This window comes from Lepidochelys kempii, chromosome 6, assembly GCF_965140265.1.
Source record: "Lepidochelys kempii isolate rLepKem1 chromosome 6, rLepKem1.hap2, whole genome shotgun sequence".
Taxonomy (NCBI): domain Eukaryota; kingdom Metazoa; phylum Chordata; order Testudines; family Cheloniidae; genus Lepidochelys; species Lepidochelys kempii.
Genome location: NC_133261.1, coordinates 71,448,425 through 71,473,560, shown reverse-complemented (window position 1 = coordinate 71,473,560; position 25,136 = coordinate 71,448,425). Strand labels below are relative to the sequence as shown.

Below are 25,136 nucleotides of genomic sequence, written 5' to 3'. Positions count from 1 at the left end.
ATTATAGATGCATGTGTTAGCAGAGTGTATTTTTAAATCCCCTTTTTGTATGATTTTATTGAAGATCTATCTTTAATAGCAGGAGATAAACTTGGTTTAATTTTGGCTAGTGCTTCTAAAACCAGTGTAAAGAGTTTGTATGTACTCTAGAGAAGCACCGTTTGTCCTTGGATTTATTCTAAATTGATAGCCCCTTGTCAAATGTTCGATGGGGTAGTGGTGCATTCCAGGAAAGCTGGGTATTTCCCATGGCTAGGAATGTGACAGGCTTTTGATGTAAAATCAAGACCAGGGCCTGATTCACTACTGTTACTCCAGTTTTACACCAATATAACTCCATTTTAATCAATACCATTGTGATAATTACAAAGGGGTCTGCTTTCAACCCACAGACCTTTTGAGAGAGGAAGTACAGAACTGCCAGTGTGTTCTGCATCCATTACCTCTAAGCGTGTTATAATAGGATGAATGTGTCCTTGAGGTCTGAGGGGGCAAGCAGCACAGGCTCAGTGTTGAAACATTTAAAAGTGTGTCTGTTATAAGAACAGTCACTTGTTCTTAGATTCCGTCCCCCGCCTCCTTTGTTTAAGTATGAATTAACTTCAGAACACAAAATGGCATTGTTACAATGGTGTATTAGTTATTTTGCAGACCAAAGACTATGTCTCTACCCCGGGGAGCTTACAATTGAAGCCCCAATCCCGTAACTGAGTTGGTGGATTTCTGCACCTGCAGGGAGCCCCATTAACATCAATGGGACTTCAAATGGGCACAGGGCCACCCCCAGGGAAGGAGTTGCTGCATGTTCAGGACCCAAGTTTGGATGATAAATTTGAGAGAAGGTAAATGCTGGATGAGGGGAGCAAGGGAGGAGAACAAGAGTAGAGGAATGAATAAAATAATGTGCTTTAAGTGAGTAACACTTATCTTGAGATTTGTTTTTACTGTTACTTAGAGAGGAAGATTAGGGTTCATATAGGGCTGCTGGAAGAAGAGTGGGAGGAGGGTCAAGAAGAGGGTTCAAAGTTCGTGGAAGAAGGCATGGAGAGCAAAATGGGCGAAAGAAATAAAGGTTGTGATTCGGTGTGTGGTTTGGACAAGTAAAGTAGACATTACAGGTTATAGGTTTTCCAAAGCACCCAAATGACTTGGGAGTCTATGTCTTTTCAAGAGCACCTAAACTTAAAGTTTCAAAAGCACCTAAACTTCAAGTCAATGAGACTTAGGTGCTTTTGAAAATATTACCTACAGTGACCAGGCATGGGAGTATATCTGAAGAACACAAGTGACTGCATAAAGTTGGGCACAGAGAAGGATGTCCAGAGAGTAAGGTTTGTTGTGATAATGTAGGACAAAGACTTAAAGTTGCATTAGACATATCCAACCTGATAAAGTGTTTGATAGCTTGTGTGCAGTTTGCATTGACCTCTCTCATGGTTCTAAAATTTTATTTACATCCCATTATTCCGTTCTTCTGAAAAGGCTTGAATATGTCCTTTCTTTCCCTACTAATTTTGTCAGTCCATATTTGTCAAATGGAGACTATCTTTTGGTGTAGCTTTGTGTGTGTAAATTTCATCCATTCTGGTTGATCTACTAGCCCTTCCCCACTCCCACCAGCTCCAGTATGCCCAAGAATCTCCCAAAAAGTAGCCGTGACTTGACACACAATATAATCAATTAAGTTTGAGATATCTGACTAGTAATGTTATTAAAAAACCTGATAAACAAAACACAAAAAAATGCCAACAAAATCCTTGATGGACCAAATAGAAAAACCACCATCAAACCTACCAGTGCATAAAAGGTAGCATTGTCTCCAGTATATTTAAAAAATTGTACATTGTGGTATAAACCACAGGATCACCACTTGGAATATGTCTACACTGCAGCTGGAAGCAGGTCTCCAACCCATGTGAACAGACTCCTGCTGGTGAGGCATGAGCTAGCATGCTAAAACTAGCAATGTGGATGTTCTGGCTCAGGCTGGAGCTTGGACGCTTAAGCCCACCCAACCCACTAGCATTCAGAGCCCAGACTCCCAGCCTGAGCCAGAACATCCACATTGCTCTTTTTAGTGCACTAGGTTGAGCTCCACTGGTGCTAGTCTCTCTCTATCCAGGCTGGGAGACTGGTGCCCAGCTGCAGTGTGGACATACACAAAAGGTGTTATAATGCATGAGCCCTGGCAGGATGTCACTGCTCAGGCACAAGAGGCACAAAACCTTGAGAAGGACAGAACGGAGAGACATGGAGACCAATAGGAAAGATGCAGAGACTGACGGGCGCAGATGGATAAATCAGAGAAGGGAAATCTGCAATTGGACCATTTTGCTGGAAGAATCTACTAAGAAAACTTTCAGTTCTGTTCTGCACCCTACTCCTAAAATATTGAAAGTCATCTGAAAAGGTGTGAGTAAGATCCCTCTACATCTCCATATAAAATAGAAATTAAAGTGCCATCATTGTATAGAGGATCCTATTTTAGTACTGCCTGAAATTTGTAAATTGCAGGAGAATTTGGTCCCTAGCCAGATGTTTCTGTATTTGATAGATGAGTTATTTTTGTCTCCTGAATGTCTTGCACTTGACACCCACCCACAGCCCTCTGTAAAGGTTGCTAATGTTACACTGGGCTCCCTTGCGCAAGGTCACAGTGTGGGTGCTGTGCTGACTGATTTGTTGAAGGCTCTTAATTTATTTAATTGCACTTTGTTACTTCAGTTGACTTTGGTTCCGCTCTAATTTGACTGAGTGGGGAAAATGTCTCTTGTGCTCATAAATCCTTTGTTGATGGAAATTTATGCTTGGGGTGCCTCTGGGATCCATGCCAGGAATGCTTCCCTTATCCATTTTGATTAAGGATCTATTCAAGGTATGTTTGACATCCTTCAGTGTGCCCCCAGGCTGACACTACAGCATGGATATGTTATGGTGCATGAGCTGTGCACACGAGGTCACTGGGTTTGCATCCAGGAATCAAACTGGTCTCTTTACAACAATATCCGTCTGTTTCTCAAATGTCAAACTGCCATCAAAAGGAACATCTTGTGATGTTTATGTTGCACAGTATGCTCCAACAAAGGAAATTGTTTCTCTCTCTTAAATAGGTCCTGACAATCTTGACCTTAAATGTGGCTATCTGCAGTATTACTGTTCAATATTAAATTGGAATTAAATTGGAAGATGAAACTACAGTTTTACTTTGCTCAGCTCTAGTGAGTGCATTTCTAATCAGGATTCTCTACCTCCTCCTAACACATGAACATGCTGGACTGCCTCTGGGCTGGTCTATTTCTTTGCACCTTTGCATGGTGCGTACCTTGAACGGTGGCTCAAAGTCAGGTTTTGCTGGAGGATCAGGGAAATGTGTGGAGAAATTGGTACACCTTGCTAATTGTGCTGTATGATGGGTGTGTCAAGTGGGAATACCAGGTTGCGTATGGGGGTTTCTTACGATGTACTGTAATGTTCCTTCTGATTCCTTCATCCCAGGCACGAATCCACCTCTGTCCTATCACCGGTGCCAGTGCTTTCATCAGACAGCGACAAAGATGGTGAAGATGAAGGGAATGATGAAGATGAGTTAAATGGGCTACAGTCTTTCCAAATTCAATCCAACTGCAACCCTGAGAGAGACTCAGGTATAAATGGGAAAGGAAAGGGGCATGAACAGAGAAAAGGGAAGGGGACTTGAGCCTCGGCAGACTTGTGAGGCTGTATGGGGCAGAGAAGGGACATGGGAATAGCGAAGGTGACAATCAAGTGCAGGCAGGAAGAGAAATACCAAAAGAATATTTTGGGGATGGGAGCAGACGGGGGATCAACAGCCATGCTTGCCTATGCTGAACTGGAGAGAGGCCGATTCTGACTTCCCTAATGGAAATTTCAGGTGAGAATTTTCAACGGGTTCTTACTGATTCCAGTTGGCCAAAGAGGTTTTCAATCAGAGCTATGGGGGCTATTAGTCTAGTGACTCCTCGGGCTTCTGATTCTTCAATGGAAAGCCACAGAGGTCAGTGGAAGCCTGAAGAAACCAGATCCAGTCTTCAAATGGTTTCTGCCATACCTGCTTCTAGGAGTTATCATTACTGGAGGCAGGTATCACAAGTGAAAATGCAGTAGCCATGAGGCTTTAGAGGAAAGAAAGGGGGATAAAATAGCCTTATTGGCCAGGATGCCAACCTGATATAGTTTTTTCTCTTTCCAGATCCAGACCTTTCCCTCTCAAGAAGCCTCTCCCATTGGGAAATGAGGAGGGTGAGTCACTAATTCTTTAACATTTTTCTTCTCATCATAAGGAGGAGTGAGTATCTATGGAGACCAGAAACTACTAATTCTGATTGATGGTAGGAATACTGCAATAAGAAATCTCCCAGTGCAGGAATCCCATTGCTGTGGCCATTCTGTGAGGAAGCATTCAATTGGGAGGAAGTGTCCAGCACAACCATGTGCTGATTGTGGCTAGAGGATAAGAACGGCCATGCTGGGTCAGACCAATGGTCCGTCTAGCCCAGTGTCCGGTCTTCCAACAGCGGCCAGTGCCAGATGGGTCAGAGGGAATGAAAAAAGAACAGGGCAGTTATTGAGTGATCTATCCTCTGTCATTCAGTCCCAGCATCTGGCAGTCAGAGGCCTATGATTTTGTAGAACATGATCATCGTAAAAATTAATCCTGGAATAGATCTAACTGTACTGGATCATCTAGTCAAGTAAGTCCCATTGTCGGTGCAGGATAGGATGTGAAGGAGAGTTTTTAAAATGTTAAAAGGATCTGGCTGGAAATCCTAGTACATATAATAAATCCACCTCTTTACCCATTGTTACTATTGAGTGCAGCAGTCTCGGTGTCTCGGTTTGTGCTAATAGCACGAGACCCAGCACTTGTGTGCTTTCACACCGCCTTACACAAATACATCTAGTAGCTATATTGGAGGGTCTTGTGGTTTCTCAGCGGCTCACACAGGCTGGATACTCTTCCATATATATTTAGGACCCTTTGGGGCAATTCTTTACCTCTGGTATCATGCTCCTTCACTTCAGCCCTGAATAATGAGCCTCTATAAGGATACGTCGCTTGAGGTTGAAATTTAACTGAACCATTTTATCTTGACATGAAAACTTTTGAATTGGTTTCTTTGGTTAATTAAATCTTGTTACAAGGAGGGTGCACTTGGATCATCTTCACATTGAGTCTCTTATAACTAACGTTTTCTGTATGACTGAGGGGCTTTGGGTTCGGGAGGATGCATAGACAACTATTTTGACTTGATCCTTGGTTTTCTCTTCTATTTCTCCATAACCAGAATTTTACCTCCAAAGCTCTTATCTTTTTCTTTTGACTTCCTCCAGGCGAAAGAGATTGCAGAGATCCAACATTCAGAGACTGCAATGAACAAGATGCCCCGGCAGCGGGGCCGTTGGTCCCAGCCAACCAGCAACATAGAGATGACAGTTAAATCCATGCTGGACTTGCGCCAGCTGGAGTCTTTCTCAGTCTCTCGATCCCCCAGTCGAGACTCGCTGTCCCAGACCAGCAATGGGGATGACAGAGAAGAGCATGCTGATCTCTCTCTGCATGTCAGCAAGGTAACAGTGGCTGTGGATTCAACGTATAGGCAATGGGAAACCCAAGATTTTCCACAGGAGCCTTCCTAGAGCTCTTTGACCGCTGCTGGCCAATGGGAATTGAGCCTGACATAGTAAATGCCTGCTTGATTTCCTGCACTTTATTTCCCTTGAATCTATTACAGGTAGCCAGGTGACCTCTGTCTAGAACAGGGGTGGGCACACTTTTTGGCTTTAGGACCACATTGGGATTCTGAAACTGTATGGAGGGCCGGGTAGGGAAGGCTGTGCCTCCCCAAACAGCCTGGCCCCCAACCCCTATCCACCCCGCCCCCCCCCACTTCCCACCCCCGACTGCCTCCCTCAGAACCGCTGACCAATCCAACCCGCCCTGCTCCTTGTCCCCTGACCGCCCCCTCCCAGGACCCCACCCCCATCTGACCCCTCCCCCCCCCCCCCGCTCCCTGTCCCCTGACTTACCCACCCCCTGTTCACATCCCTGCCCCCTTGCAATCCCCCACCCCCCGGGACTCCCACGCCTATCCAACCCCCCCCATTCCTTCCCTGACCCCCCCCCTTCCCAGAACCTCTGCCCCACTCAACCGCTCCCTGTCCCCTGACTGCTCCCCTGCCCCTTATCCAACCCCCCTGCTCCCCGCCCCCTTACCTCAGAGCAACAGGACTGGCAGCTGCACTGCCCGGCAGGAGCTCACAACCCCGCCGCCCAGAGTGCAGGTGGCACAGCGAGCTGAGGCTGTGGGGAGGGGCTGGGGGCTAGCCTCCCCAGCTGGGAGCTAAAGGGCCAGGCAGGAGGGTCCCGCAGGCCGGATGTGGCCCGCAGGCCGTAGTTTGCTCACCTTTGGTCTAGAACACTCCCCTTCATTGAGCCATGGTTCCTCAGTTCCAGGAATGGCTGACCTGCATGTCATCTGAGGCCCACAGAGTTCTAGGGCAGCCTGTGATTGAGTTTATCTTTAACATAGTGCGGTGGCCTGTGAAGACTATAGGTCCTAGTCAGCAATGAATTACCTTGCTCCAGAGACTACTTAGATCAAGATGGATCATTCTGTGCTGGTACCTAACTTCAGTGGAGTTACTCTTGCTGTTGATATAAGTGGATACACCAAGCTGGGGGGAGAGGTAGATATGTTGGAGGGTAGGGATAGGGTCCAGAGTGACCTAGACAAATTGGAGGATTGGGCCAACAGAAATCTGATGAGGTTCAACAAGGACAAGTGCAGAGTCCTGCATTTACGATGGAAGAATCCCCTGCACTGCAACAGGCTGGGGACCGACTGACTAAGTGGCAGTTCTGCAGAAAAGGACCTGGGATTATAGTGGACGAGAAGCTGGATATGAGTCAGCAGTGTGCCCTTGTTGCCAAGAAGGCTAATGGCATATTGGGCTGCATTAGTAGGAGGATTGCCAGCAGATTGAGGGAAGTGATTATTCCCCTCTATTCGGCACTGATGAGGCCACATCTGGAGTAGTGCATCCAGTTTTGGGCCCCCCACTACTATCCATAGAAGGATATGGACAAATTGGAGAAAGCCCAGCAGAGGGCAATGAAAATGATTAGGGGGCTTGGGAACATGATTTATGAGGAGAGGCTGAGGGAACTGTGTTTATTTAGTCTGCAGAAAAGAAGACTGAGGGGGCATTTGATAGTAGCCTTCAATTACCTGAAAGGGGGTTCCAAAGAGGATGGATCTAGACTGTTCTCAGTGGTAGCAGAGGACAGAACAAGGTCTCAAGTTGCAGTGGGGGAGGTCTAGGTTGGATATCAGGAAAAACTATTTCACTAGGAAGGTGGTGAAGCACTGGAATGGGTTACCTAGGGAGGTGGTGGAATCTCCATCCTTAGAGGTTTTTAAGGCCTGGCTTGACAAAGCCCTGGCTGGGATGATTTAGTTGGGGACTGGTCCTTCTTTGAGCAGGGGATTGGACTAGATGACCTCCTGAGGTCTCTTCCAACTCTAATCTTCTATGATTCTAAGTGAGAGGAGAATCCAGGTCAATGTGTGTAATAGCTGGTTGACCTTGTCAGATGGGGCATGTATGTTTGTGTGTAGGAGGGGAGATGGGACAGGGCCATGGAAAAAGTGCTGTTTTCTAATTGCACCCTTTGCTGTAGTGAGCACTGTATAACTCCCAAGATGCCCTGCGGACGTCAAGGAAATACACTAGTAACCTCTACTATTTCTATATTTCTGCACCAGGTTGGAGACTCCATAGCTCCTCAGGACAGCCGGCCTTGTGTCCGACCCCAAATGATTCAGCTTGTGTCTTGTGAAGAGGGGGTTTTCACTCAGGAACTGGAGCCCTTTGAGAGCGAGGAATGTGTAATCTACCCTGAACAAGATGAGATCCATCCCACCGACAGTAGCAGGTTAAAAAAACCAAACAATCTCTTTTGTATATAGCTAAGCCACTGCTGCATTATTTTCCTTGTCTGCAGCTGTGGTAACTTGGGTGAGGTGATTTATTGTCAGCTCGATGCTGACATGTTTAGTTAAGGACTTTACTAATGCACTCCTGATTCTAAAGGGAGCTGAACCTAGGGTTCAGTAAAAGTGTCTCTGCTTGCAAGCAAGTCATGCATGTCAGCAAACTCCTCCAATTTCTCCTTAAAATAGACAAGTTGGAAGAACCTCTCTTTTTCTTCCTCCCTTGTGTGGGTTGAATTTAAGTAATGGAAAATCTTATGCTGGAAACCCTCCTAATGGTGGAGGTGTATTTGGCTGTGGAATGGCCACCCTACGGATGTGGTGGAAACCCTATTGTTTGGGACATTTTAAAACCAGGATGGACAAAACTAATGAACATGCATGCGATGACTGCATAGTGGCAGGAAGCTGGACTACCTCAGCTAAATGGAATCAGAGAGACTGAGAAGACCTTTTGTCTTCCATTTTGTCTTCTTCCTTTCTGTTTTAGACCGTTCCACTTTACACCTTGTATCCCCTCACTCCCCCATTTCATTTTCTGAATAACACTCCCTCTCCTTCCACTTAGAGCTGTTTAATTCCCCTACTCCTGTTCCACTACAGAGTAACGGTTGTGAGTTTTTGGTGAGCTCTCAAAGAATAGTGCAAGCCAACTTTATGTAGCTGAAACTTTTAATCCCCCTCCCCCCCCCGCCTGCCCGCACCCCAGTTTCTCTTTATTTATGTTTTTAATTTTATAGTAATAATATTTAGACAGAGCAGGCCCATGTGCAGTTCCAGCATGTTAGAAAGGGGGGGCCTGTGGTGGTGTTGGATACAGATTGGACATGTTACAAAGCACACACCGTTTGCAAGCTGTCAGGGCTAATCTCCGTACAGTTATTTTACAGTAAATATCTGTCATGGTGACTTTCATGTTCCAAGTCAGATCTTAGCGCCTGGGCTGAATCCAAAGTATTCCATGAAATGGATCACTGTAATCTTCACAAATAAGGCGAAAGGATACCATTGGCCTTGCTCGTTGATGTGGAGCTGGGACAAGAGCAAGGATTCGAATCTTCTAATGCTGACTTCCATGCAGTATTCACTGATGAAAATCAGTCTTGCTGTCCTCAGAATCTGCTTTATTTCACAACACTAAGACCCTCAGAGAAACAGGACATAAGAGTGTGGAAAGACAGACCCTGGCTTAGGCCTCAAATTCTGGAAAAATTGAGTTTACAAAATCGGTGACTAGGAATGTTATGGAAAATACCCCTTCTTTTTTTTCAAATGGACTAGCGCATTCATTTTCTTGCAGCATTGGAAACCCAACCACAGCAGCTCTGTTAGTGCCTGAAAATCAAAATGTGAAACTGAGTATAACCAGAAAGTAAAACAGACCAGTTTGATTTTCCTGTCCAAGCCTAATGAAATGCAAAAATAAACTGTATATATGGTAAAAGAAATAAACTTAATTTTTAAATGACTTTTTTTTCCTTAATAATCAAAGGTGTTACTAACACAGGTGAGGACTCTAAAAATTATAATATTTAACTGGATTATTATAATTAAATTATTATAATAAAAATTATAATCTTTAACTCTTCTAGTTTGTACTCTTCCTGTCTCTCTTGTAGTGAGTTCCAGGTAAAAGCGCTGCCCCCCGGGAAGCTAGTTAGAGGTTACCACAGCAACGGATGCCCTGATAAGCACAGTCCTGACAGTGCTTGCTCTGTAGATTACAGTAGCAGTCGCCTCTCCAGCCCAGATCATCCAAATGAAGGTGAGATGTCAATACATGATTTGAGCCCATTTTCACACCACATGGAACGCTGCCGAAACTTACTGGGATCGTTCACTGCCGGGCTTGGTGGCAAACTGGACTCAAAGACGTGATGTGATCTTTGGGGAGCTAGGATGATGCTACTTTCCTATTAAAGTAAAGCTCACCCTGGTATTACCATAAAAAGATTCAGGTACTTCTGATTATGCACTTCCCTGAATACATTTGAGAAGGGTTAGGGGGTGAAGTGGATTGCTGCCTGCTCCCTTAACTACCTGCACAGTCAGACCACTCTGTGCTGTTGTCCTTGTGGGCTGTGCTGCCTGTGTAATACTGTACATCTGGGAATTGCATCCTAATGGCAGTAATGCTGATTTGCGTGTGCTCTGACCTTAGTCCTTAATGTGCCACCTTCATGAGTAACTGCTTCTTAGAATGATGTTCAGTTGTGGCCGGGATGCAGACATTATTGTGACTGTACATTATTTGCCACATCCTTCCAGATTCTGAGAGCACAGAGCCCCTCAGTGTGGATGGCGTCTCAGACCTGGAGGAACAGGTGGATGGGGAGGACGAGGAGGATGCAGGCACTAGCATGCTGGAGGGAGAGGTCCCCAAAACTCCAGATCAGGAGAGGTTCCTCAAGCAGCATTTCGAGACTCTGGTCAATGGTGGTGAAAAAGGTACACCTTCAAACCAAGTGGAAGAACTTTCTCCCTGATGAGATTTTGATAGCTCCAGACCCATCTGCTTTATAAAACCAAGTAGACCCCAAAGGTTCTGTCTTGCTGTGGCTCACACTTTACAACTGCTGAACTTTGCCTGTGTGTGGTGGGAAGGTGGTAGAGGTAAAGCAAAGTAGAAAGGCCTAAAGAAAAGGGTGTCTGAATGTGTGTAAGGAAATGTGGCTATAGAAAGGAATCCTTGTTTCTTGGATTACTGCAGTGTTTCTCAGCCTGGGGTTTGTGACCTCCAGGTGGGTTGTGGGATGGGTTTAAGGGGGTCCTGGGCTCGGGCTTTCAGCCCCAGCCCCAGGCCGCAGAGCTGGGGCTCGGCAGTTTCAGTCCCCTATCTTTTCAAGTCTTAGTAGGGGTGGGGAGTCACGAATTTTTTTTTAAGTCCAAAGGGGGTCACCAGCACACAAAGGTTGAGAAACACTGGGTTTGTGAAACTGTTCTTGTTGACCTGGTGAAGCACTGTCCCTGGGATCTGGAGTCCCATTCTCTTGTCCCATCTCTAGCTTTGCCGTGTAAATGAATTAAGTGGTAAGTGTGTCCATCTGTATAATAAGATGGGGTGGCCTCTAGTGGTGCATATTTGCATAGCAAACATCACAAAAGACTGATGAGAAGCAGGGCAGAGGGTGAGAATGAGGACATCAAATTGGAAAAAGAGATATTTAGTTTGTATCAGTCATTTCAGGGATCAGAGTGGCTTGCTAGTCATGATAATGATTGTAGCTAGCATCGTCCCTGCATGCGGTCTATTTTTCTCCCACAAGCCTAGATACAGGATAAGAAGAATCTATGGGGAAAGGAAGAGCAATGTCCTTAGGAAACCCTTCTTTCTTTTAGTATAGTTTGAGGCTGGGGAATTGTGATGTTCTGAGTAGAATAGAAAAGGGCAGCAGGAGATAAAATTAATTCTCTGTGTTGTCTTATTGCCTCAAGCAGTTCTTACATCTCCTCTGAAATGGAGTAGCGCCTTCTAGAATTCATCTGAAAAAACTTCATTTGTCCTAATGTTTGCATCTTGTTGTATAATTTACACATTTCCTCCTGAATCCATAGGTGGATCATGTAGGACCCTGGAGAGAACTGAAAATATCAGCATTTCTTCTCGCTTTCTCTCCCAGTCCCCAGCCCTCAGGTACAACTCTGCTTTTTTTAGTAATGAGAATAGAGTTCTTCCTGGGCACTGGTCTAAAACATGCCAGCAGCCTTCTGGGTTTGACATACCTTGTCACAGTGGTCTCTTTGGATGGGGACCTGGCAGGTGGCTGCAAACTGTCACCGATCAGATTGTCCATTCTGTATCATCCTAGCTACTCTACATCGGCCTAAAGCAATGCTGCTGCTTATCTAATTTGCTTTTCAACATTTATGTTCGGTTTCATTTTCTGCATTTCATTCAGCTTGGACAATGAAAATGTGCTAGTCAGTTTTGTTTTTGTTTATAGTCAGTTCCTAATCAGCTTCATTTCTGGTTTCCATTCAGTGTCTAGGTTATAAACACTGCAGGGGAATTTATTTCCTCTAAAATTAACTGTTTCCATTGAAATTAAAATGAAACAAAAATAATGTAAACACGTCTACTGATTGGCTTTATAAAAGCTTTAATATACACAACATCACAATATACAGGAGGTCAGACTAGACGATCATAATGGTCCCTTCTGACCTTAAAGTCTATGATTCTATCTAAACTTTGGGTTCAAATTGACTCGACAGCATCATTTAAAACGGAGCTAGGTTCACCTTTAGCATTCACAGCTTGTGTCCACATTAAGGGTTTTGGAGAAACCTCCTGCCATTGCTTAAGTGGCAGTGCAGGTTCCACCTCAGAGGTAGCGTAGACTGACTGTTAGTGTTCTTGTCACTGTGTACCTCTGCTCATGGCAGGGTTACTCACCATCTACTGGCATTGTGCCACCATGGTTGATGCTAGCACTTCTACTGTTACTAGTTTTAGGAGCGCTACAGTGGTGCCACAGCAAAACTGAGAGATTTCCAGAAAAGTCCAGTTTAAAGCAGCTGTAGGGTAATCTGCATACGCTCATGAATATGTGATGGAGTTTTTATCTGCCCAACTGCCAATCCAGTCAGGTGGAGCAGAGCCTGTTGGGGTTAGGGACAACCCTACTTTCCCCTGCCTTGGAGGAAAAATGAAAATGATGGTACTTCTAGTGCCTTTCACCTAAGGAGAGCAAAAGGTTTTCCAAACATGCAGCCCATAAGATCCTGACCAGCTTTGATGTGTGTTATACCAGGACTGACCAATCACCAAATGTGCTGGGGGTTCCTCTGGGAAACACTCTCGTGGAAGGAGAGAGGGTTTTTGGTGTTGGCAAACTGAGCTGGGAGGGACCAGTCCTGACCTGACCCAACCCGACCCATTTCTCCCCTGATAGAATCTCTCCTTCTCTCCTGGCTTGCCTTCCTGCCAAGTCCCTCCATGAAACACTTGACCCAGGGCTATGGGTGGTACTTAATGCTCATCGTATCACCCAGGATAGGATACTTTGAGACCAGTACTGCCTTGGGGGAAAAATAGACCAGTGTGGCGACAGTACAGGTTAGTTTGACATTTCACTCTCCATTTACCGAGATCTTTGCCCCTGAGAAGCTGGCTTAATAAGTTTGTACTTCTTTACCCAACGCCATCTATTTATTTGTTGATTTGTGATTCATTTGTTGCCACCTTGAGAGTCTTAACTCTGCCTTATCTCTGTAGGCGTTTGTCACGCTCCTCATCAAATCTGATCCTGGATCAAAAGCCCATTGAGGCTTCAGCCCAATCAAAGAAGGTTTCTGTCGACCTGCTGAAAAATGGGAACAGCCATCATAATGCTGCCTTGGAGAATGCCAGCCTTCTGGATGGTGTAAATTCTTACCGGTCCATTTACACCCAAAGAAAACGGAAGTCAGCAGTGGAGACTAATAGGCTTGCTGTGGGACTTGGAAGAGTTATCGCACCCTATCCAGAGGGTACTGGGAATGCGGGGATGAGGAAGTCCCAGTCAGTTCATGACCTCATTCACGATGGTAAGGAAGTGGATGGGACTGCAGTGTAACTCCAAGAGTAAATGGGGGTGGGGGGACTAAGTTTTAGTAGAGATGTAAATTAATCATAGTTCTTGTGGTAGGTGAGCTACAGGCTCTGGTCTGTCAAGGAAAATATTCTTAATTACTCAGCAGACTAGTCTGCGGCTTCCACCAACTGTTGGCTCTGGCCAGGATCATTGGCTTAGCTGGCCTTCCAAATGAGTGGGAGGAATAGAGGGGTTGGTGGGGGTAGTGTTCAACTTTCGTTCTGACTCTGAAATACTGAAAGCAAAAAAACCCTGACCAAACAAAAAAAGTCAATGTTTGTCATCGTTGGTGCACTCTGTCAAGGGGAGGGAAGTGCCCTGTGGCAGTGAACTGGAAATGCCGAACTAATGACTTTGTGGGTTGGCCAAGCTGCCGTAGCAAAGGCTGAACATCCTGAAATTTCTATAATCTGTGTCCATTGTGAAGTGAGTCAGCATTCTTGGCCAAGCCCTCAGTCCTCAGCGTACAGCCGCCATCCTCATAACTAGCACTGTCTAACAGCCTCAACAGGGAGGCCAAGAATGGACTGAGCCGTGAACAAAGAACTCCTCTCTGCTCAGAGCTGGTTGCAGTAGGTCAGGATTGGTCAGGAGGAGGTCAGAATTAAGGCACATTGGCTGGGCAACAAGGTGGCCCTTTCACCAACACTAAATTCACTATTTTTTGTTAAAACCACACTACTCTATGTAAATGAGTAGGCTGAGGAGAGATGAGAATTGAGGACTTTAACCTGCTTCCTCTGATTTCCTCTCTCACTTAAAAATCCTAGTTTCTAAGGTCTTCTAGCCTCAGGCCTTATGGGAAGGTCATCTTCTTAAGATAAGCAACAGTGCCTCTGGGGAGTGAAGGAGGGGGAGGAGCTCATCTTTGAGATCCGGCTACATTAATACTGTTGCAGTTGTTCTAAATACCTCTGTTCCAGAAGCTGAGCTGGAGTTAATAGGTTGGTACAGTTGTGGTTCTTTCTGATTGCACAGTTCACTGCAGCCTTTATCTAGTTTTGTACGTTTGTCTGTTTAATTTTTGCAGATAAGAGTCCAGGAGTGATATCCTCTATCAGGCAACGTCCTCAGACACTAGTAGTGGTTGAGAAGGATCCAAAACCTAATCATTGCAGGCCATTGTCTGCAAGCCTGCTGAAGATGGATGGGTCCAGCTCCCTGCTGGTCAAAGACAGTAAGGTTGTAAAATCAAAGTCCTACATGAATCCCACAACCAGCTTCATGGCCAAGGTGTCACGCAGCATCTCTGTAGGGGAAAATCTATGCCTTGGTGACTCTGTTGAAACACTGACTGAGCAGAGGACCAGCCCACAGGGGCCTGAGAAGATACAGATAACTCCCACAGCAGAGACTGAGAAGAACAAGCCACCTACAAAAGAAAATGTCCCAGGGAAGCCAGCCCTTCAGCAAGTTGTAAGCTGCTCATCACCCAAGTCCTTTCACAGCAAGTTGGCATCATCAAACCGCGCCCACTTGATTCTTGACATCCCCAAACCATTGCCTGACAGACCCATCTTGGCTTCTTTCTCACCCACCACCAAATCCAAAACCCCACTTGAACCAGAGTCTCCTCAGTCACCTGCTGGGGTCTGTAAAAAGAAATCTTCTCTTCTTGAGGGACGGGCCTTCAAGAGGGAGAGCCAAACTGCTGTATCTGTTGGACCTGCTAAAGAGAGCCCAGTGGAGAATCCAGCACTGAGGATAGATCGCCAGGATGAGCCAGGGATCACTAATCCAAAACTGAAAGAGTTTTCAGAAGGCTTGCACCCAAGGTCTCCTGAAAGCACACTGCCCAGACACAGAGAGAGGTTCTCCAGCATTAGCTGTGTGCTAGACAACCCACTTGGACTTTGCCCACTAGACCCCATCAGGCCAAGGTCTCCCACAACAGTGGCTGCCTCGGCACAGAACTCAGGTGTGCACGGATACCCATCTCTAACCTTCTTCCCCCTTCTGTCTCCTGTCTTTGTGAACCGCTTCACGATTCCATCACATTTCTTTACGTCCAGCTTCTGGCCTGTCTCGTCTTGTCTGCACCTGTCTCGTTCCATAAGTCACCCCCTCAATGGTGAGACATTTCAGTCTAACATCTTTTACTGTGGCTTGAATTTCTGTTTCCTCTCTGTCTTGTGTCTTACGTCATGTTTAGTCAGATAGCAGCCGAATGTTCTGCAGATCTGGTAGCATCCAAGTTTCCCTAAAGGGAATGGCAGGTGGAATGTAATACACACATATAGACACCGTGGGGATTCTCAGCTTGCTGGCTTTTGGGTTGAAGAAAAAGGTGTGGGGTTAATAAACTATAACTTCTGAATTATTTATAAATGGGAGGGAGTAAGCTGGAGGGTTACTCCTCAGCCCAAGAAAGAACTAATGCCATGCCCCAGTCTGTTTCCGGCCTTCCCCTCAGGGCACAATCGGTTGGTTCAATAGAAGACTCCTGGGTAACATCAAAACAAAGCAATTTCCGTTCTCCACAGTGGCTGCAGTCCCCAGTGACTTTTCCCTTGCCTCTCTGTTGTTCTCCAGAAAGAAGGGATACTCTTCCCTTGAATCCATTGCTATGTCATGTGACAGGTGGGGTAGTCCGTAACCCTTTCCTGGCTGTTTTAACTTGTCATCAGGGACAGTGTACAGGGCAGTGGACTGTTTGACAGCTCAGACAAACTCTTAACCCATCTTCTTTCCCAATATTGTTAACCAAGCTGTGTAGGGAAATAAGTCACCTTTTATTATCTTCTGCTTGTCAGGGTCCTTCAGTAATGCTATCTTCCTCTCTACAGCGGTGAACTGTGAGGTTACAAACAATGGGTTATGACCCGTCTGATGGAAGCAGTGGATTGTAAAAGGAAAGCTTCATTTCTTATACACACAAAGCCTGGCAATCAAAACAATAAAAAATAAAATAAAATGTAGAAAAAGTGTATCCATTGAAAGCTTGTGAAGAGAGGTTTTTATCTAGATGTGGAGGGTTTTTTTGTATTTTAGTAGTGCCTAGATGCCCTGATCTAGATTGAAGCCCCGTGTTGTATTAGGCATGCTACACACATCTACAGCAAGACACATGGTCCTAGGCCTGAAGAGCGTATAGTTTAATACTATACAGTAGTTAAGTTTCAGAACAATGAGTATATCTGGGCTTTTCAAGAGCTAGCACCTACTTGGAGCTATGGAATCTGATTCTACAACCGTAATGTCACAGACCAGCTGTTTGCACTGGTGTGTTTGTTTTTCTTCTAGATTTGAGAGTCAGAGCAAAGACCCCACATTACTTTTGGGGTCAGTTCACAGGAAGTTTCAGCCCAAGATCTGTAAGGGAGACACAGATCTGAAGCTAGAAATCCTCCACCATCACCACCACCATCACCACCACCAAAAAAAAAGCAAATGGGAAATGTTAAAAGGCTCATACAGCCATATTTTTTTATTTATACGTAATATATAGCAAGCGCTTTGTAAAAGGACGTTAATACAGCAGCTTAGTTTGATCTACTGGGTAGGGAATTAGAATGAGGGTTAGAGTCCTGAAGTTTTTATCATTGTTCTGCTACTGACCACTCTGTAACATTAGGGAAATGACTTGACTTTTCTGTCCCTCAGTTTCCCTTCTATAAATAGAATCTATAAAATATGGAGATAAAGATATTTACTTTTGCACAGTCCTGTGAGATATAGATATAGGAAAGTGTTGTAGAAGTACTAAATATTGTTGTCATTACCGTGTTAACTGACCTATGTCTGTTTCTGAAGGGGTACTGTCTCCACCTCTGAGAGCCTATAGCTGAAAATGCCCATTCATTTTTACTACATTTACAGCCTCTCTTTGTGCTGGTGGTTCACAGAGCAGGAGGACAACATAAGTTGAAGATCATGGGAGAAGTCCAGAAATGGTGCTGAACAGAAAGGGTTTAGCTTTGTTTCTAATTTAGTAAGGATGATTGACAAGAAAATTGAAGCCACTGTGTTCAAACTATTGGTGATTCAGGAGGTGAAGAATGCATGGATCTGAGATGCTGTCTGGGAGCATCAGCATATGCCACTGGCTTATCTGTTCTTCATGTATTTTTTTTTTTATCTTGATGCTTGTGGCTAGGTTCCCCTTCAGCTTTTCAAAGGACGGCATCTCTAGTTTAGAAGTACAGAGTTACAATGTTCTTATGACCACTTTTTATTTTCTAGGTAACTAAAGGAGTCTGTCCAGTGCCTTTCAGAGCAGGAGATAATAGCTGCAATTATGCCTATGTGTCTGTCTATTTGTGTTGTTTAAAGACTGCCCACCTTCAGCTGTTTGACAGCTGGGTTAATAGGGGATATTAAGAGTATAGCTGAAGTTGTGCTTTTCTGGTATTTTTATAATTCTAATATAATGGTAAACGTCATGTATTGTTGAAAAGTACAGTTCCCATTCTCATGGGTGCTGTTTGACAGCTCTACCTTGGTCCCCAACTGCAATACATTTTGATGATTTAAAACAACCTTCATTGTAATTCATCTTCATAACACATCAGATGCTTGTCTCATTCTGAAGATGGTGTAAAGAGAAGTACATGGGGTTATAGAGGAGTTGGGGGCTGCTTAGTGGGACTTTAGGTTAGTAATGCCTTTTGCCTTTGGAGACCTTGACTTGGGTCACAAATGAAAGAGGCTTTGATGGCCTCAGCTTATCCACAGTTACAAAACCACACTGAGTGACAGAAATCAGGGCAGTTAGTCTCTGTTTTGCAGAGGCTGAGACTGGAAAAGTGGGAGTGTGGAATGTTAGAACTGAGGACCATCTCTGGAAAGGTATGTGAGGGACACTTGCACAGTGCTTGCCTACACAATGCATGGCTCAAGCCTGTCTGGTTTAGCCTCTCGTTTAAAAGTTGAATGAAACACACACGCGACCTTTAAAATAAGTATTAGCCATTGTGTTGGGGAAGTGGTTATTCTACAGATGGATTTCCTAACAAATGTGCAGGGGCTGTGGTGGTCTAGGAGACTGGGATATGTTCATGGCTTAGTTCTTTTGTTTATTCTCCCTCTTCAGAACGTCGCATCAGCATTGAGCAGTGTGAACATGTTGTATCTGAGCTCCAGGACAGCATGCGCAAGGCCGTTCACCTTTACCGCATGGTGAGTGACTTCAAACACTGGTCTGCCAATCAGTCAGCTTGTCTCTAGACCTCAAGAGTTAAGTACACACACACGCTTGATGGATTGAGGCATTCTTCTGATCGTGTTCTAGTGACAGAGGCAGCATCTGAGTTTGGGGCTGGGAGTCAGGAACTCCTGGAGTCTAATTCTGGCTTATTCAATGGCTTGCCATATTGCCTTGGGCAAATCATTTAATCTTTGTACCTGATTATCTTCTCGGTAAACTAAGGGTAAACAGTAACTCCCTCGCAGGGGTATGGAAAGGATCAGTTAATATTTATACAGGGCTTCAAATATAAAGCACGATTGAAATATTAAGTTTTATTATCCTCTGATTTTTCTCTTAAATCCTTTAATGCCCAGGGAAAGGATTAGCAAATATGATATGCAGTAGGAGCTGGGCTCTTTATGTGAGCACACATGCACCCTCCATTACCACTTTAAGGCAGACTCTATACTTAGAGCAGTGTATTGTACCCTTTGCTTAGACACATTTATGGCTCTCAATGGCCCTAAAGGGTTGAGAACACCTTCTTTTTGTCTTGTTTAAATTCTAACTGCATTTTTTTAATTCTCAGGTATCCATGGACATGGAGTCTTCTACTGACAAAGATAAGATTGCTGGCCTCCTAACGGAAACGTTCTCCGTGATGAAGAAAGAACTGGACTCCCTGAAGGAAGGAGAAGAGCTCCAAAGGGCCAAGAAGGTGCTGGTGAAGCCACACGATGCCATTAGGTCGCTGAATGAGGGAAGTGGTGCTGCCCTGTCCAGTCCTAGGCGTTTTGGGGATGAGCAGACTCTGGCTTTGCTGGAACAGTACTCGGAGCTGTTACTACAAGCTGTGGAACGGCGCATGGACAAAAAACTCTGAAGGGGTGGCGGTCAGAAAAAACACTTTTTGAGTAAAACTGATAGCTCCATAGAAATAATCCCAGGAGGACCACCACAGTGGAAGCCTCAGACAAGTGCTGTCGCCATCCTGATCTATGGAGGGAGAGACCTTTTTAAACTGATCTTCTCAGCCCCATAGAACAGGTGTCTCCTAGTTTTTAGCAATGTGCTGGTCACAGTTTTAATAACTTTCCCCAATACTCTTCAGCTTCCAGTTTGTGAACACAGCCTGGAAAGAGGAGTGTAGAGAAGTTGTTTGGAAATCTGTCCATAGCTAGATGTTTGGCATCTCCCATAAGAACAAAAAATAAATTCAGTTTGCCCAAGAAGCTCTGAACTGCTGACTAACAAAAGGGGCCTGGATGAAGCCAATCACTCCCTCCCAGGGCTTCATCAGAATCCAAAGGCAGACTTTTAAACGTTCTATTTATTAATTTATTTTTCTGACGTTTGCGCTAACCTTTTCACGAGTATTTGGTGGCCATTTCCTTCCCTTTTCAAACAAACAATTTTTTTCTCCTTTGCCGTATCCCCGCGAGACGCAATCTCTGTATTATAGTAACCCCTAACAGCAGAGGCAGGCTGGAGTGTCTGTGCAATTACCAAATTGGTCTTCTCTGCTGCATCCTCTCTTGCTGATCTTCCTTTTCCCATCCCTGGCTTGTTTCCTACAGTAATCCTGCTGTTGTGATGACAACCCTGTTGGCTTTTCCTTTTGTTTCAAAGACGGTCTGGGATATAATTTACCTCCGCTCTCTTCTGAAGGGGGACGCTTGCTACCCCTTGGATCAAGTTGTGGGGATTATGTAACAAGAACATTGTGGCTTTTTAAATGAGCTTTGGCATTTTATCTGTGCTCAAATACTTGAGATTGGGTTTTCATCAAACATTAAAAAGAAAAAGGGTGAAATAATGTAGGAAAATTAAAAGACAGCTACAAAATTCCTTTTAGCCATGTTCTGAGAGTGGAATTGGATACTGATCTCTTGATTCTAATGAGACTGTGGTGAAGGGGGTGAGTTGGAGGTGAATGATTTTATTGGGAGAAGTTAAGTGGGAGGCAAGGCCTCCATCTCTTTGAGTGAAGCCCTCAATCAGAGTGATCACCCATGCAACTGCTGCTCCCTTCCAGTTTGATGCTTTCATTGTCCTGGTAGGAAAGACCGTCAATAGGTTTCACTGTCTCTACCTGGAAAACAGAATATTCTTAACCTTCCAGGGGAGCAGAGAATAATTTACATTTTCTAACGGACTACAGAAAATGATCTCCGGGGAGTGCTGAGCAGCCAGTATCGGATATTGTGGGATGTAACTATCCCCATCCTTTCCCTACCCCTTTATGCGTCTCTTGATGGAGAAATAGAAAACCTTGCCCCTGTGAGATTGTGTGCAATAGCCTTCTTGCCTTATCAGACTTCTCCAAGCTGGCAATAATGTATTTATTGTCATGGCTTACAAGTATCCAGTGTTGCTATTGGTCAGTATCAGTAAGCTAGTAAAATAGGATGTGGTGTAGGGGAATCCATGTCAAAGCAGGTGGCTACCCAGGGAGATTATTCCATTTTCTTGCTCTGCCTTCAGTCTTCCTCTTAAAAAAACATAGAGCAGAACAGTCCCAGGGTGTGAAACTCTAGTATCTAGCCTAGCCCTGGATATAAATGTTGGCTGGCATCAGCAAAGGTCCTTTAAAGCTGGCCAGCCTCCAAAGTTGTGTTCCGTGGTCATGAACTTGAAGTAGATTTTTCTGTAGTTGCTTCGGGGCAAGCTGGCCATCATTCTGGTCTTGTGGTTCTCTGGAATGGAGCTGGCTTTTCTTCGCTGCACTTGGGAACTGGGGACCTGCAGTGCAGCCTTTCCTCTACATGACTGGCTGGTCTGGGGCCAGGCTGGCCCATCTGTTCGTTGCACTCCGGGGCTGGGGGACCTGCAGTGCAGCCTTTCCTCTACATGACTGGCTGGTCTGGGGCCAGCTGGCCCATCTGTTTGCTGCACTCTGGGGCTGGGGGACCTGTGGTGCAGCCTTTTCTCTACATGACTGGCTGGTCTGGGGCCAGCTGGCCCATCTGTTTGCTGCACTCTGGGGCTGGGGGACCTGTGGTGCAGCCTTTTCTCTACATGACTGGCTGGTCTGGGGCCAGCTGGCCCATCTGTTTGTTGAACTCCAGGGCTGGGGACTTGCAGGGCAGCCATTTCTGAGCTTGCTGGCTAGCCATCAGTTCGTTGAGCTACAGAATTGGCGACTTCAGGTGTAGGAAGCCCTTTCAGAGCCTTTCAGCTGGTTCCTCCTGTCATCTGACTCTATCTGTCCAAACATTTCAAGTGTCCTCTCTGACCTTTAGTTCAATAGAGTTATACTGTACTTCAAGGTTTAAACCTCAGATTGCTGGGCTTCTAGTCCCCTCCCGCCATTGTGTTGTGCTGAAGGGTATGGTGAGCTGGGATTTTGTGGGAAGCATCTATTGCAAATGGAAAGGAGCTGTTTGCATAGGAATGAAGTGAAGATCTCTGGGAACTTCCTTAGATGGAGGGGGCAGGGATGCTCACGAATGGAATGTGAGATGGCAATCCTGTTGGTTCTCTGATGGGGATAGTCTGGGTCAGGCTGACTGTGTGGGTCAACCAGCTATTCTCCCTTCACTTTCAGACTGTGAAAACGTATGTGCCAGTCCACAGGAGGTTTCTTGCTGGTACTGGGGCACAGACACTCAGGTAAAATAGCAGTACCTTCAACCCAGGCATCTTCTGGTACCGGCAATAGTGGTTTGAGGGTTCTTTATATGCCTTCCCTTGTAGAATTGATTCCACTTTATTATTATTTGTATTTAAAGTATGAGGTGGTGACACCGGATTGGAAAGAATGCTGCAGAGCAGATGGTTGGAATGAATAGAATATGCCCCAAAGCCATTCCTGTTAGATACAGTAATCCAATCCATGGCGTACCTCGGACTGTCGTAGGTGAAAAGCAGCAGCTATCAGGATTCACAATAGTGTCAGATACAGCTCCCTCAGAGTAATTCACAGAGAGTGAGTTTTTTTTATTAAAAAAAAAAAGATGAATAGGATTTTTGTGTGTGCTGGCTGTGGACTTTGCCTGGGTCCTGGGTGTAGGTGGGAAAACCGCAAACGGGGCAAGTGTCTAGTTAGAATTGTGGTAGGGGCAGGCTCAAGCAAGTAGATCGGCGGGCGGGGACGGGGAATCTGTGGGGTGTTTAGCTTTAAAATAATTAGAAAGCAGAGTCAGGGCCTCCAGGAGAATAGTGTTAGGAATAGAAATAGGCTTGGCTTCAAGAACACAGGCTGGCCAATAAAGGCCTTGACGGGGTATGAAAGATGTAGTGCAGCAGAGGCAGGGCTTCAGGGAAGTAGAACCAGGACTGAGTTTAGAGGTGTGAATTAAAGAATAGGTGGGGTAGTTGTTTTGTTTAATGCCTTTTTATTGAGCCCCTTTTTCCCCACCTGCTCCCATGTAAACAGCTGTTTCTTAGAAGGTGTGGGAAGGTTAAGGTATGTAACCTCAACCATTTGCTTAAGATTTAGCATTAAGAGGAGTTGTGAAGCTAAAGACCTATAAATCAAAGTGATATCCCAAGTTTGGTGGTGAGAAGGGGTGAAGGGAGAAAGTGTTGCAGAGAGAAAACTTGATTCAGTTGATATATAGATATATATGGCAATTTCCTCATGATTTCCCATTGCTGGCAGTAGGAAGTGTGCTGAAAAATTCCAGTTTTGAGAACAAAGGGAGCATAAAGTCCTCAACAAGATAGTGCAGTTGGTAGCTGCAGGCCGCACTGCTTACATTTGACCTGCATGTACATCATAGGTCATTCCATAGTCTGGCAGGAGAAATCCTGAACAATGATTGGTGGCTGGCAAGTGAAGAAGATTGTGGGAGGAGGCAATTTTGGAGCCTGGACCCCTTATAGATTTGTGTGTGTGTGCGGATGTAACGTATTAAAGGAAATTATTGTTTAGCAAAAACTTTTAAAGAATTTGGGCCTACCACTCTGTCCTCTTTGCGTAAACGCCATCCCTCCTATCAGATGTTCCTGGTTGAAATGACAATAGTTTTTTCTTCTCATCTTGATGTAACTTGTGTTACTTTTCCTGAGGGAGCTCTTAGGACAATGCACAAAGACCTGTGAACAGGGTGGTGCCGTGGAAAGTACTTGAATCTGACAAGACAGCAAATCCTTTGTGTTTAGTTCCCTCTAAAGCCAACTCATGTTTTTGGCCGAACATTGAGACACACAGCTGGTGCTCTTACATGAGCCTGCATTTCTTTCACTTTCTCTCTCAGGTAGTCTCCTTTCTGAGGAATCTCCCAAGTAAAGGTTGGGGCAGGTCTTTTAGCACTCTCCTCACTCATCAAATCTCTGAGGAAGCAGTATATTTCTCCAAAGGAGTTGAAACAGTATGAACTTTCAATTTTAAAGTACATTTTAAAAATCAAAAACAGAAGAGGAGGTATTTAAACGCTGTTGGTATACTCCTGCATTTGTAAGTTTTTTCCCTTGGGGTGCAGTGTCCCGGAAATTAAATGATAAAAACCTCATTTAGAAGAAAAAAACAAAAACACAAGACTTCTTGCAGCCCTGGAGTGCTGTTGAGCAGATGTAGATAAGACTAGGATGTCCAGAATTCCGGATTGCTTGTTGTAAATAATGTACCGGATTGGACTGCATATTCGTGTGGGTAACCTGCTGTAAAGCATGGACAAAGATGCATGGGGCAGCAATTTTAGGAACAAGCCATGTCCACTCTGCATGTCTTAGTTATGCCATAGGCACCAGACAAAGAACTCTTTACCCGTGTTTTTCAACACTACCTTTTTTCCTCCACCGTTTTAAAAACACAAAAACAAAATCTTTATTTATGAATGTGTGTTTTTTTTATACTTTGGCTTTAGGTAAAAACAAATTAAATCTTTAAAATGTCTTTTTTTTTAATTATTTGGAAAAAAACTGTTTTATGTTTGTGGGATTTTTGCACTGTGAGGCACCCGTCTGGGGCCTGTTTTTAACTCTGTATTCATTTGTACTCTGTGTCTTAAACAGTTTCAATAAAAATGTGATAATTTGTTACAAACCCATCTTTAATAGAGTTTATGGGCAGAAGGGACCAGGACTATCATCTAGTCTGACCCCTTGTGAGAATGAGCGAGGGAGGTGTCTAACTCCACGCAAAACAGTCCGAGGAAGAGGTGCTGCTGCCTACCTTGCAGCCTAGTGGTTAGAGCACTCACCTGGGATTGGGGAGACCCCTGTTCAAATCCTTTCTCCTACTCTGCCTGAGGGGGGAATTGAGCCCGAGTCTCCCACATCCCAACCATGTTCTCTAACCACTGGGATAGAAGTTATCGGGGGTGACACCATGTCCTCCTCCTGCCAGATTTTAAATGGGACCTGATTCTCAGCTCACCTACTGGATCACCAGGTATCTGCTTTTCAACTGGAATGCCCAGTCAAAAAGGGACCCTGGTGGCTCCAGTCAGCACTGCTGACTGGGCTATTAAA

The 25,136-nt window shown here is 44.9% G+C and overlaps 1 protein-coding gene across 5 annotated transcripts in view; it reads left to right on the top strand.

The window, feature by feature from the left end:
* The window catches only part of MAPKBP1 (mitogen-activated protein kinase binding protein 1), a 122,629-nt gene extending 97,931 nt beyond the window's left edge, over positions 1 to 24,698 (top strand). For 2 of the 5 annotated variants that reach the window (XM_073348682.1, XM_073348679.1), the window contains 11 exons: positions 3,496 to 3,644; positions 4,211 to 4,260; positions 5,353 to 5,589; positions 7,788 to 7,957; positions 9,635 to 9,780; positions 10,284 to 10,463; positions 11,571 to 11,649; positions 13,234 to 13,544; positions 14,622 to 15,509; positions 18,624 to 18,709; positions 19,309 to 24,698. In XM_073348682.1, coding sequence (XP_073204783.1) covers positions 3,496 to 3,644; positions 4,211 to 4,260; positions 5,353 to 5,589; positions 7,788 to 7,957; positions 9,635 to 9,780; positions 10,284 to 10,463; positions 11,571 to 11,649; positions 13,234 to 13,544; positions 14,622 to 15,509; positions 18,624 to 18,709; positions 19,309 to 19,602 — 2,590 coding nt within the window. In that variant the 3' untranslated portion in view covers positions 19,603 to 24,698. Of the gene's footprint in view, positions 1 to 3,495; positions 3,645 to 4,210; positions 4,261 to 5,352; positions 5,590 to 7,787; positions 7,958 to 9,607; positions 9,781 to 10,283; positions 10,464 to 11,570; positions 11,650 to 13,233; positions 13,545 to 14,621; positions 15,510 to 18,623; positions 18,710 to 19,308 lie in introns of all 5 variants that reach the window. The other 3 variants (XM_073348678.1, XM_073348677.1, XM_073348681.1) reach the window with 2 other exon arrangements.
* The last annotated feature ends 438 nt before the right edge of the window (positions 24,699 to 25,136 follow it).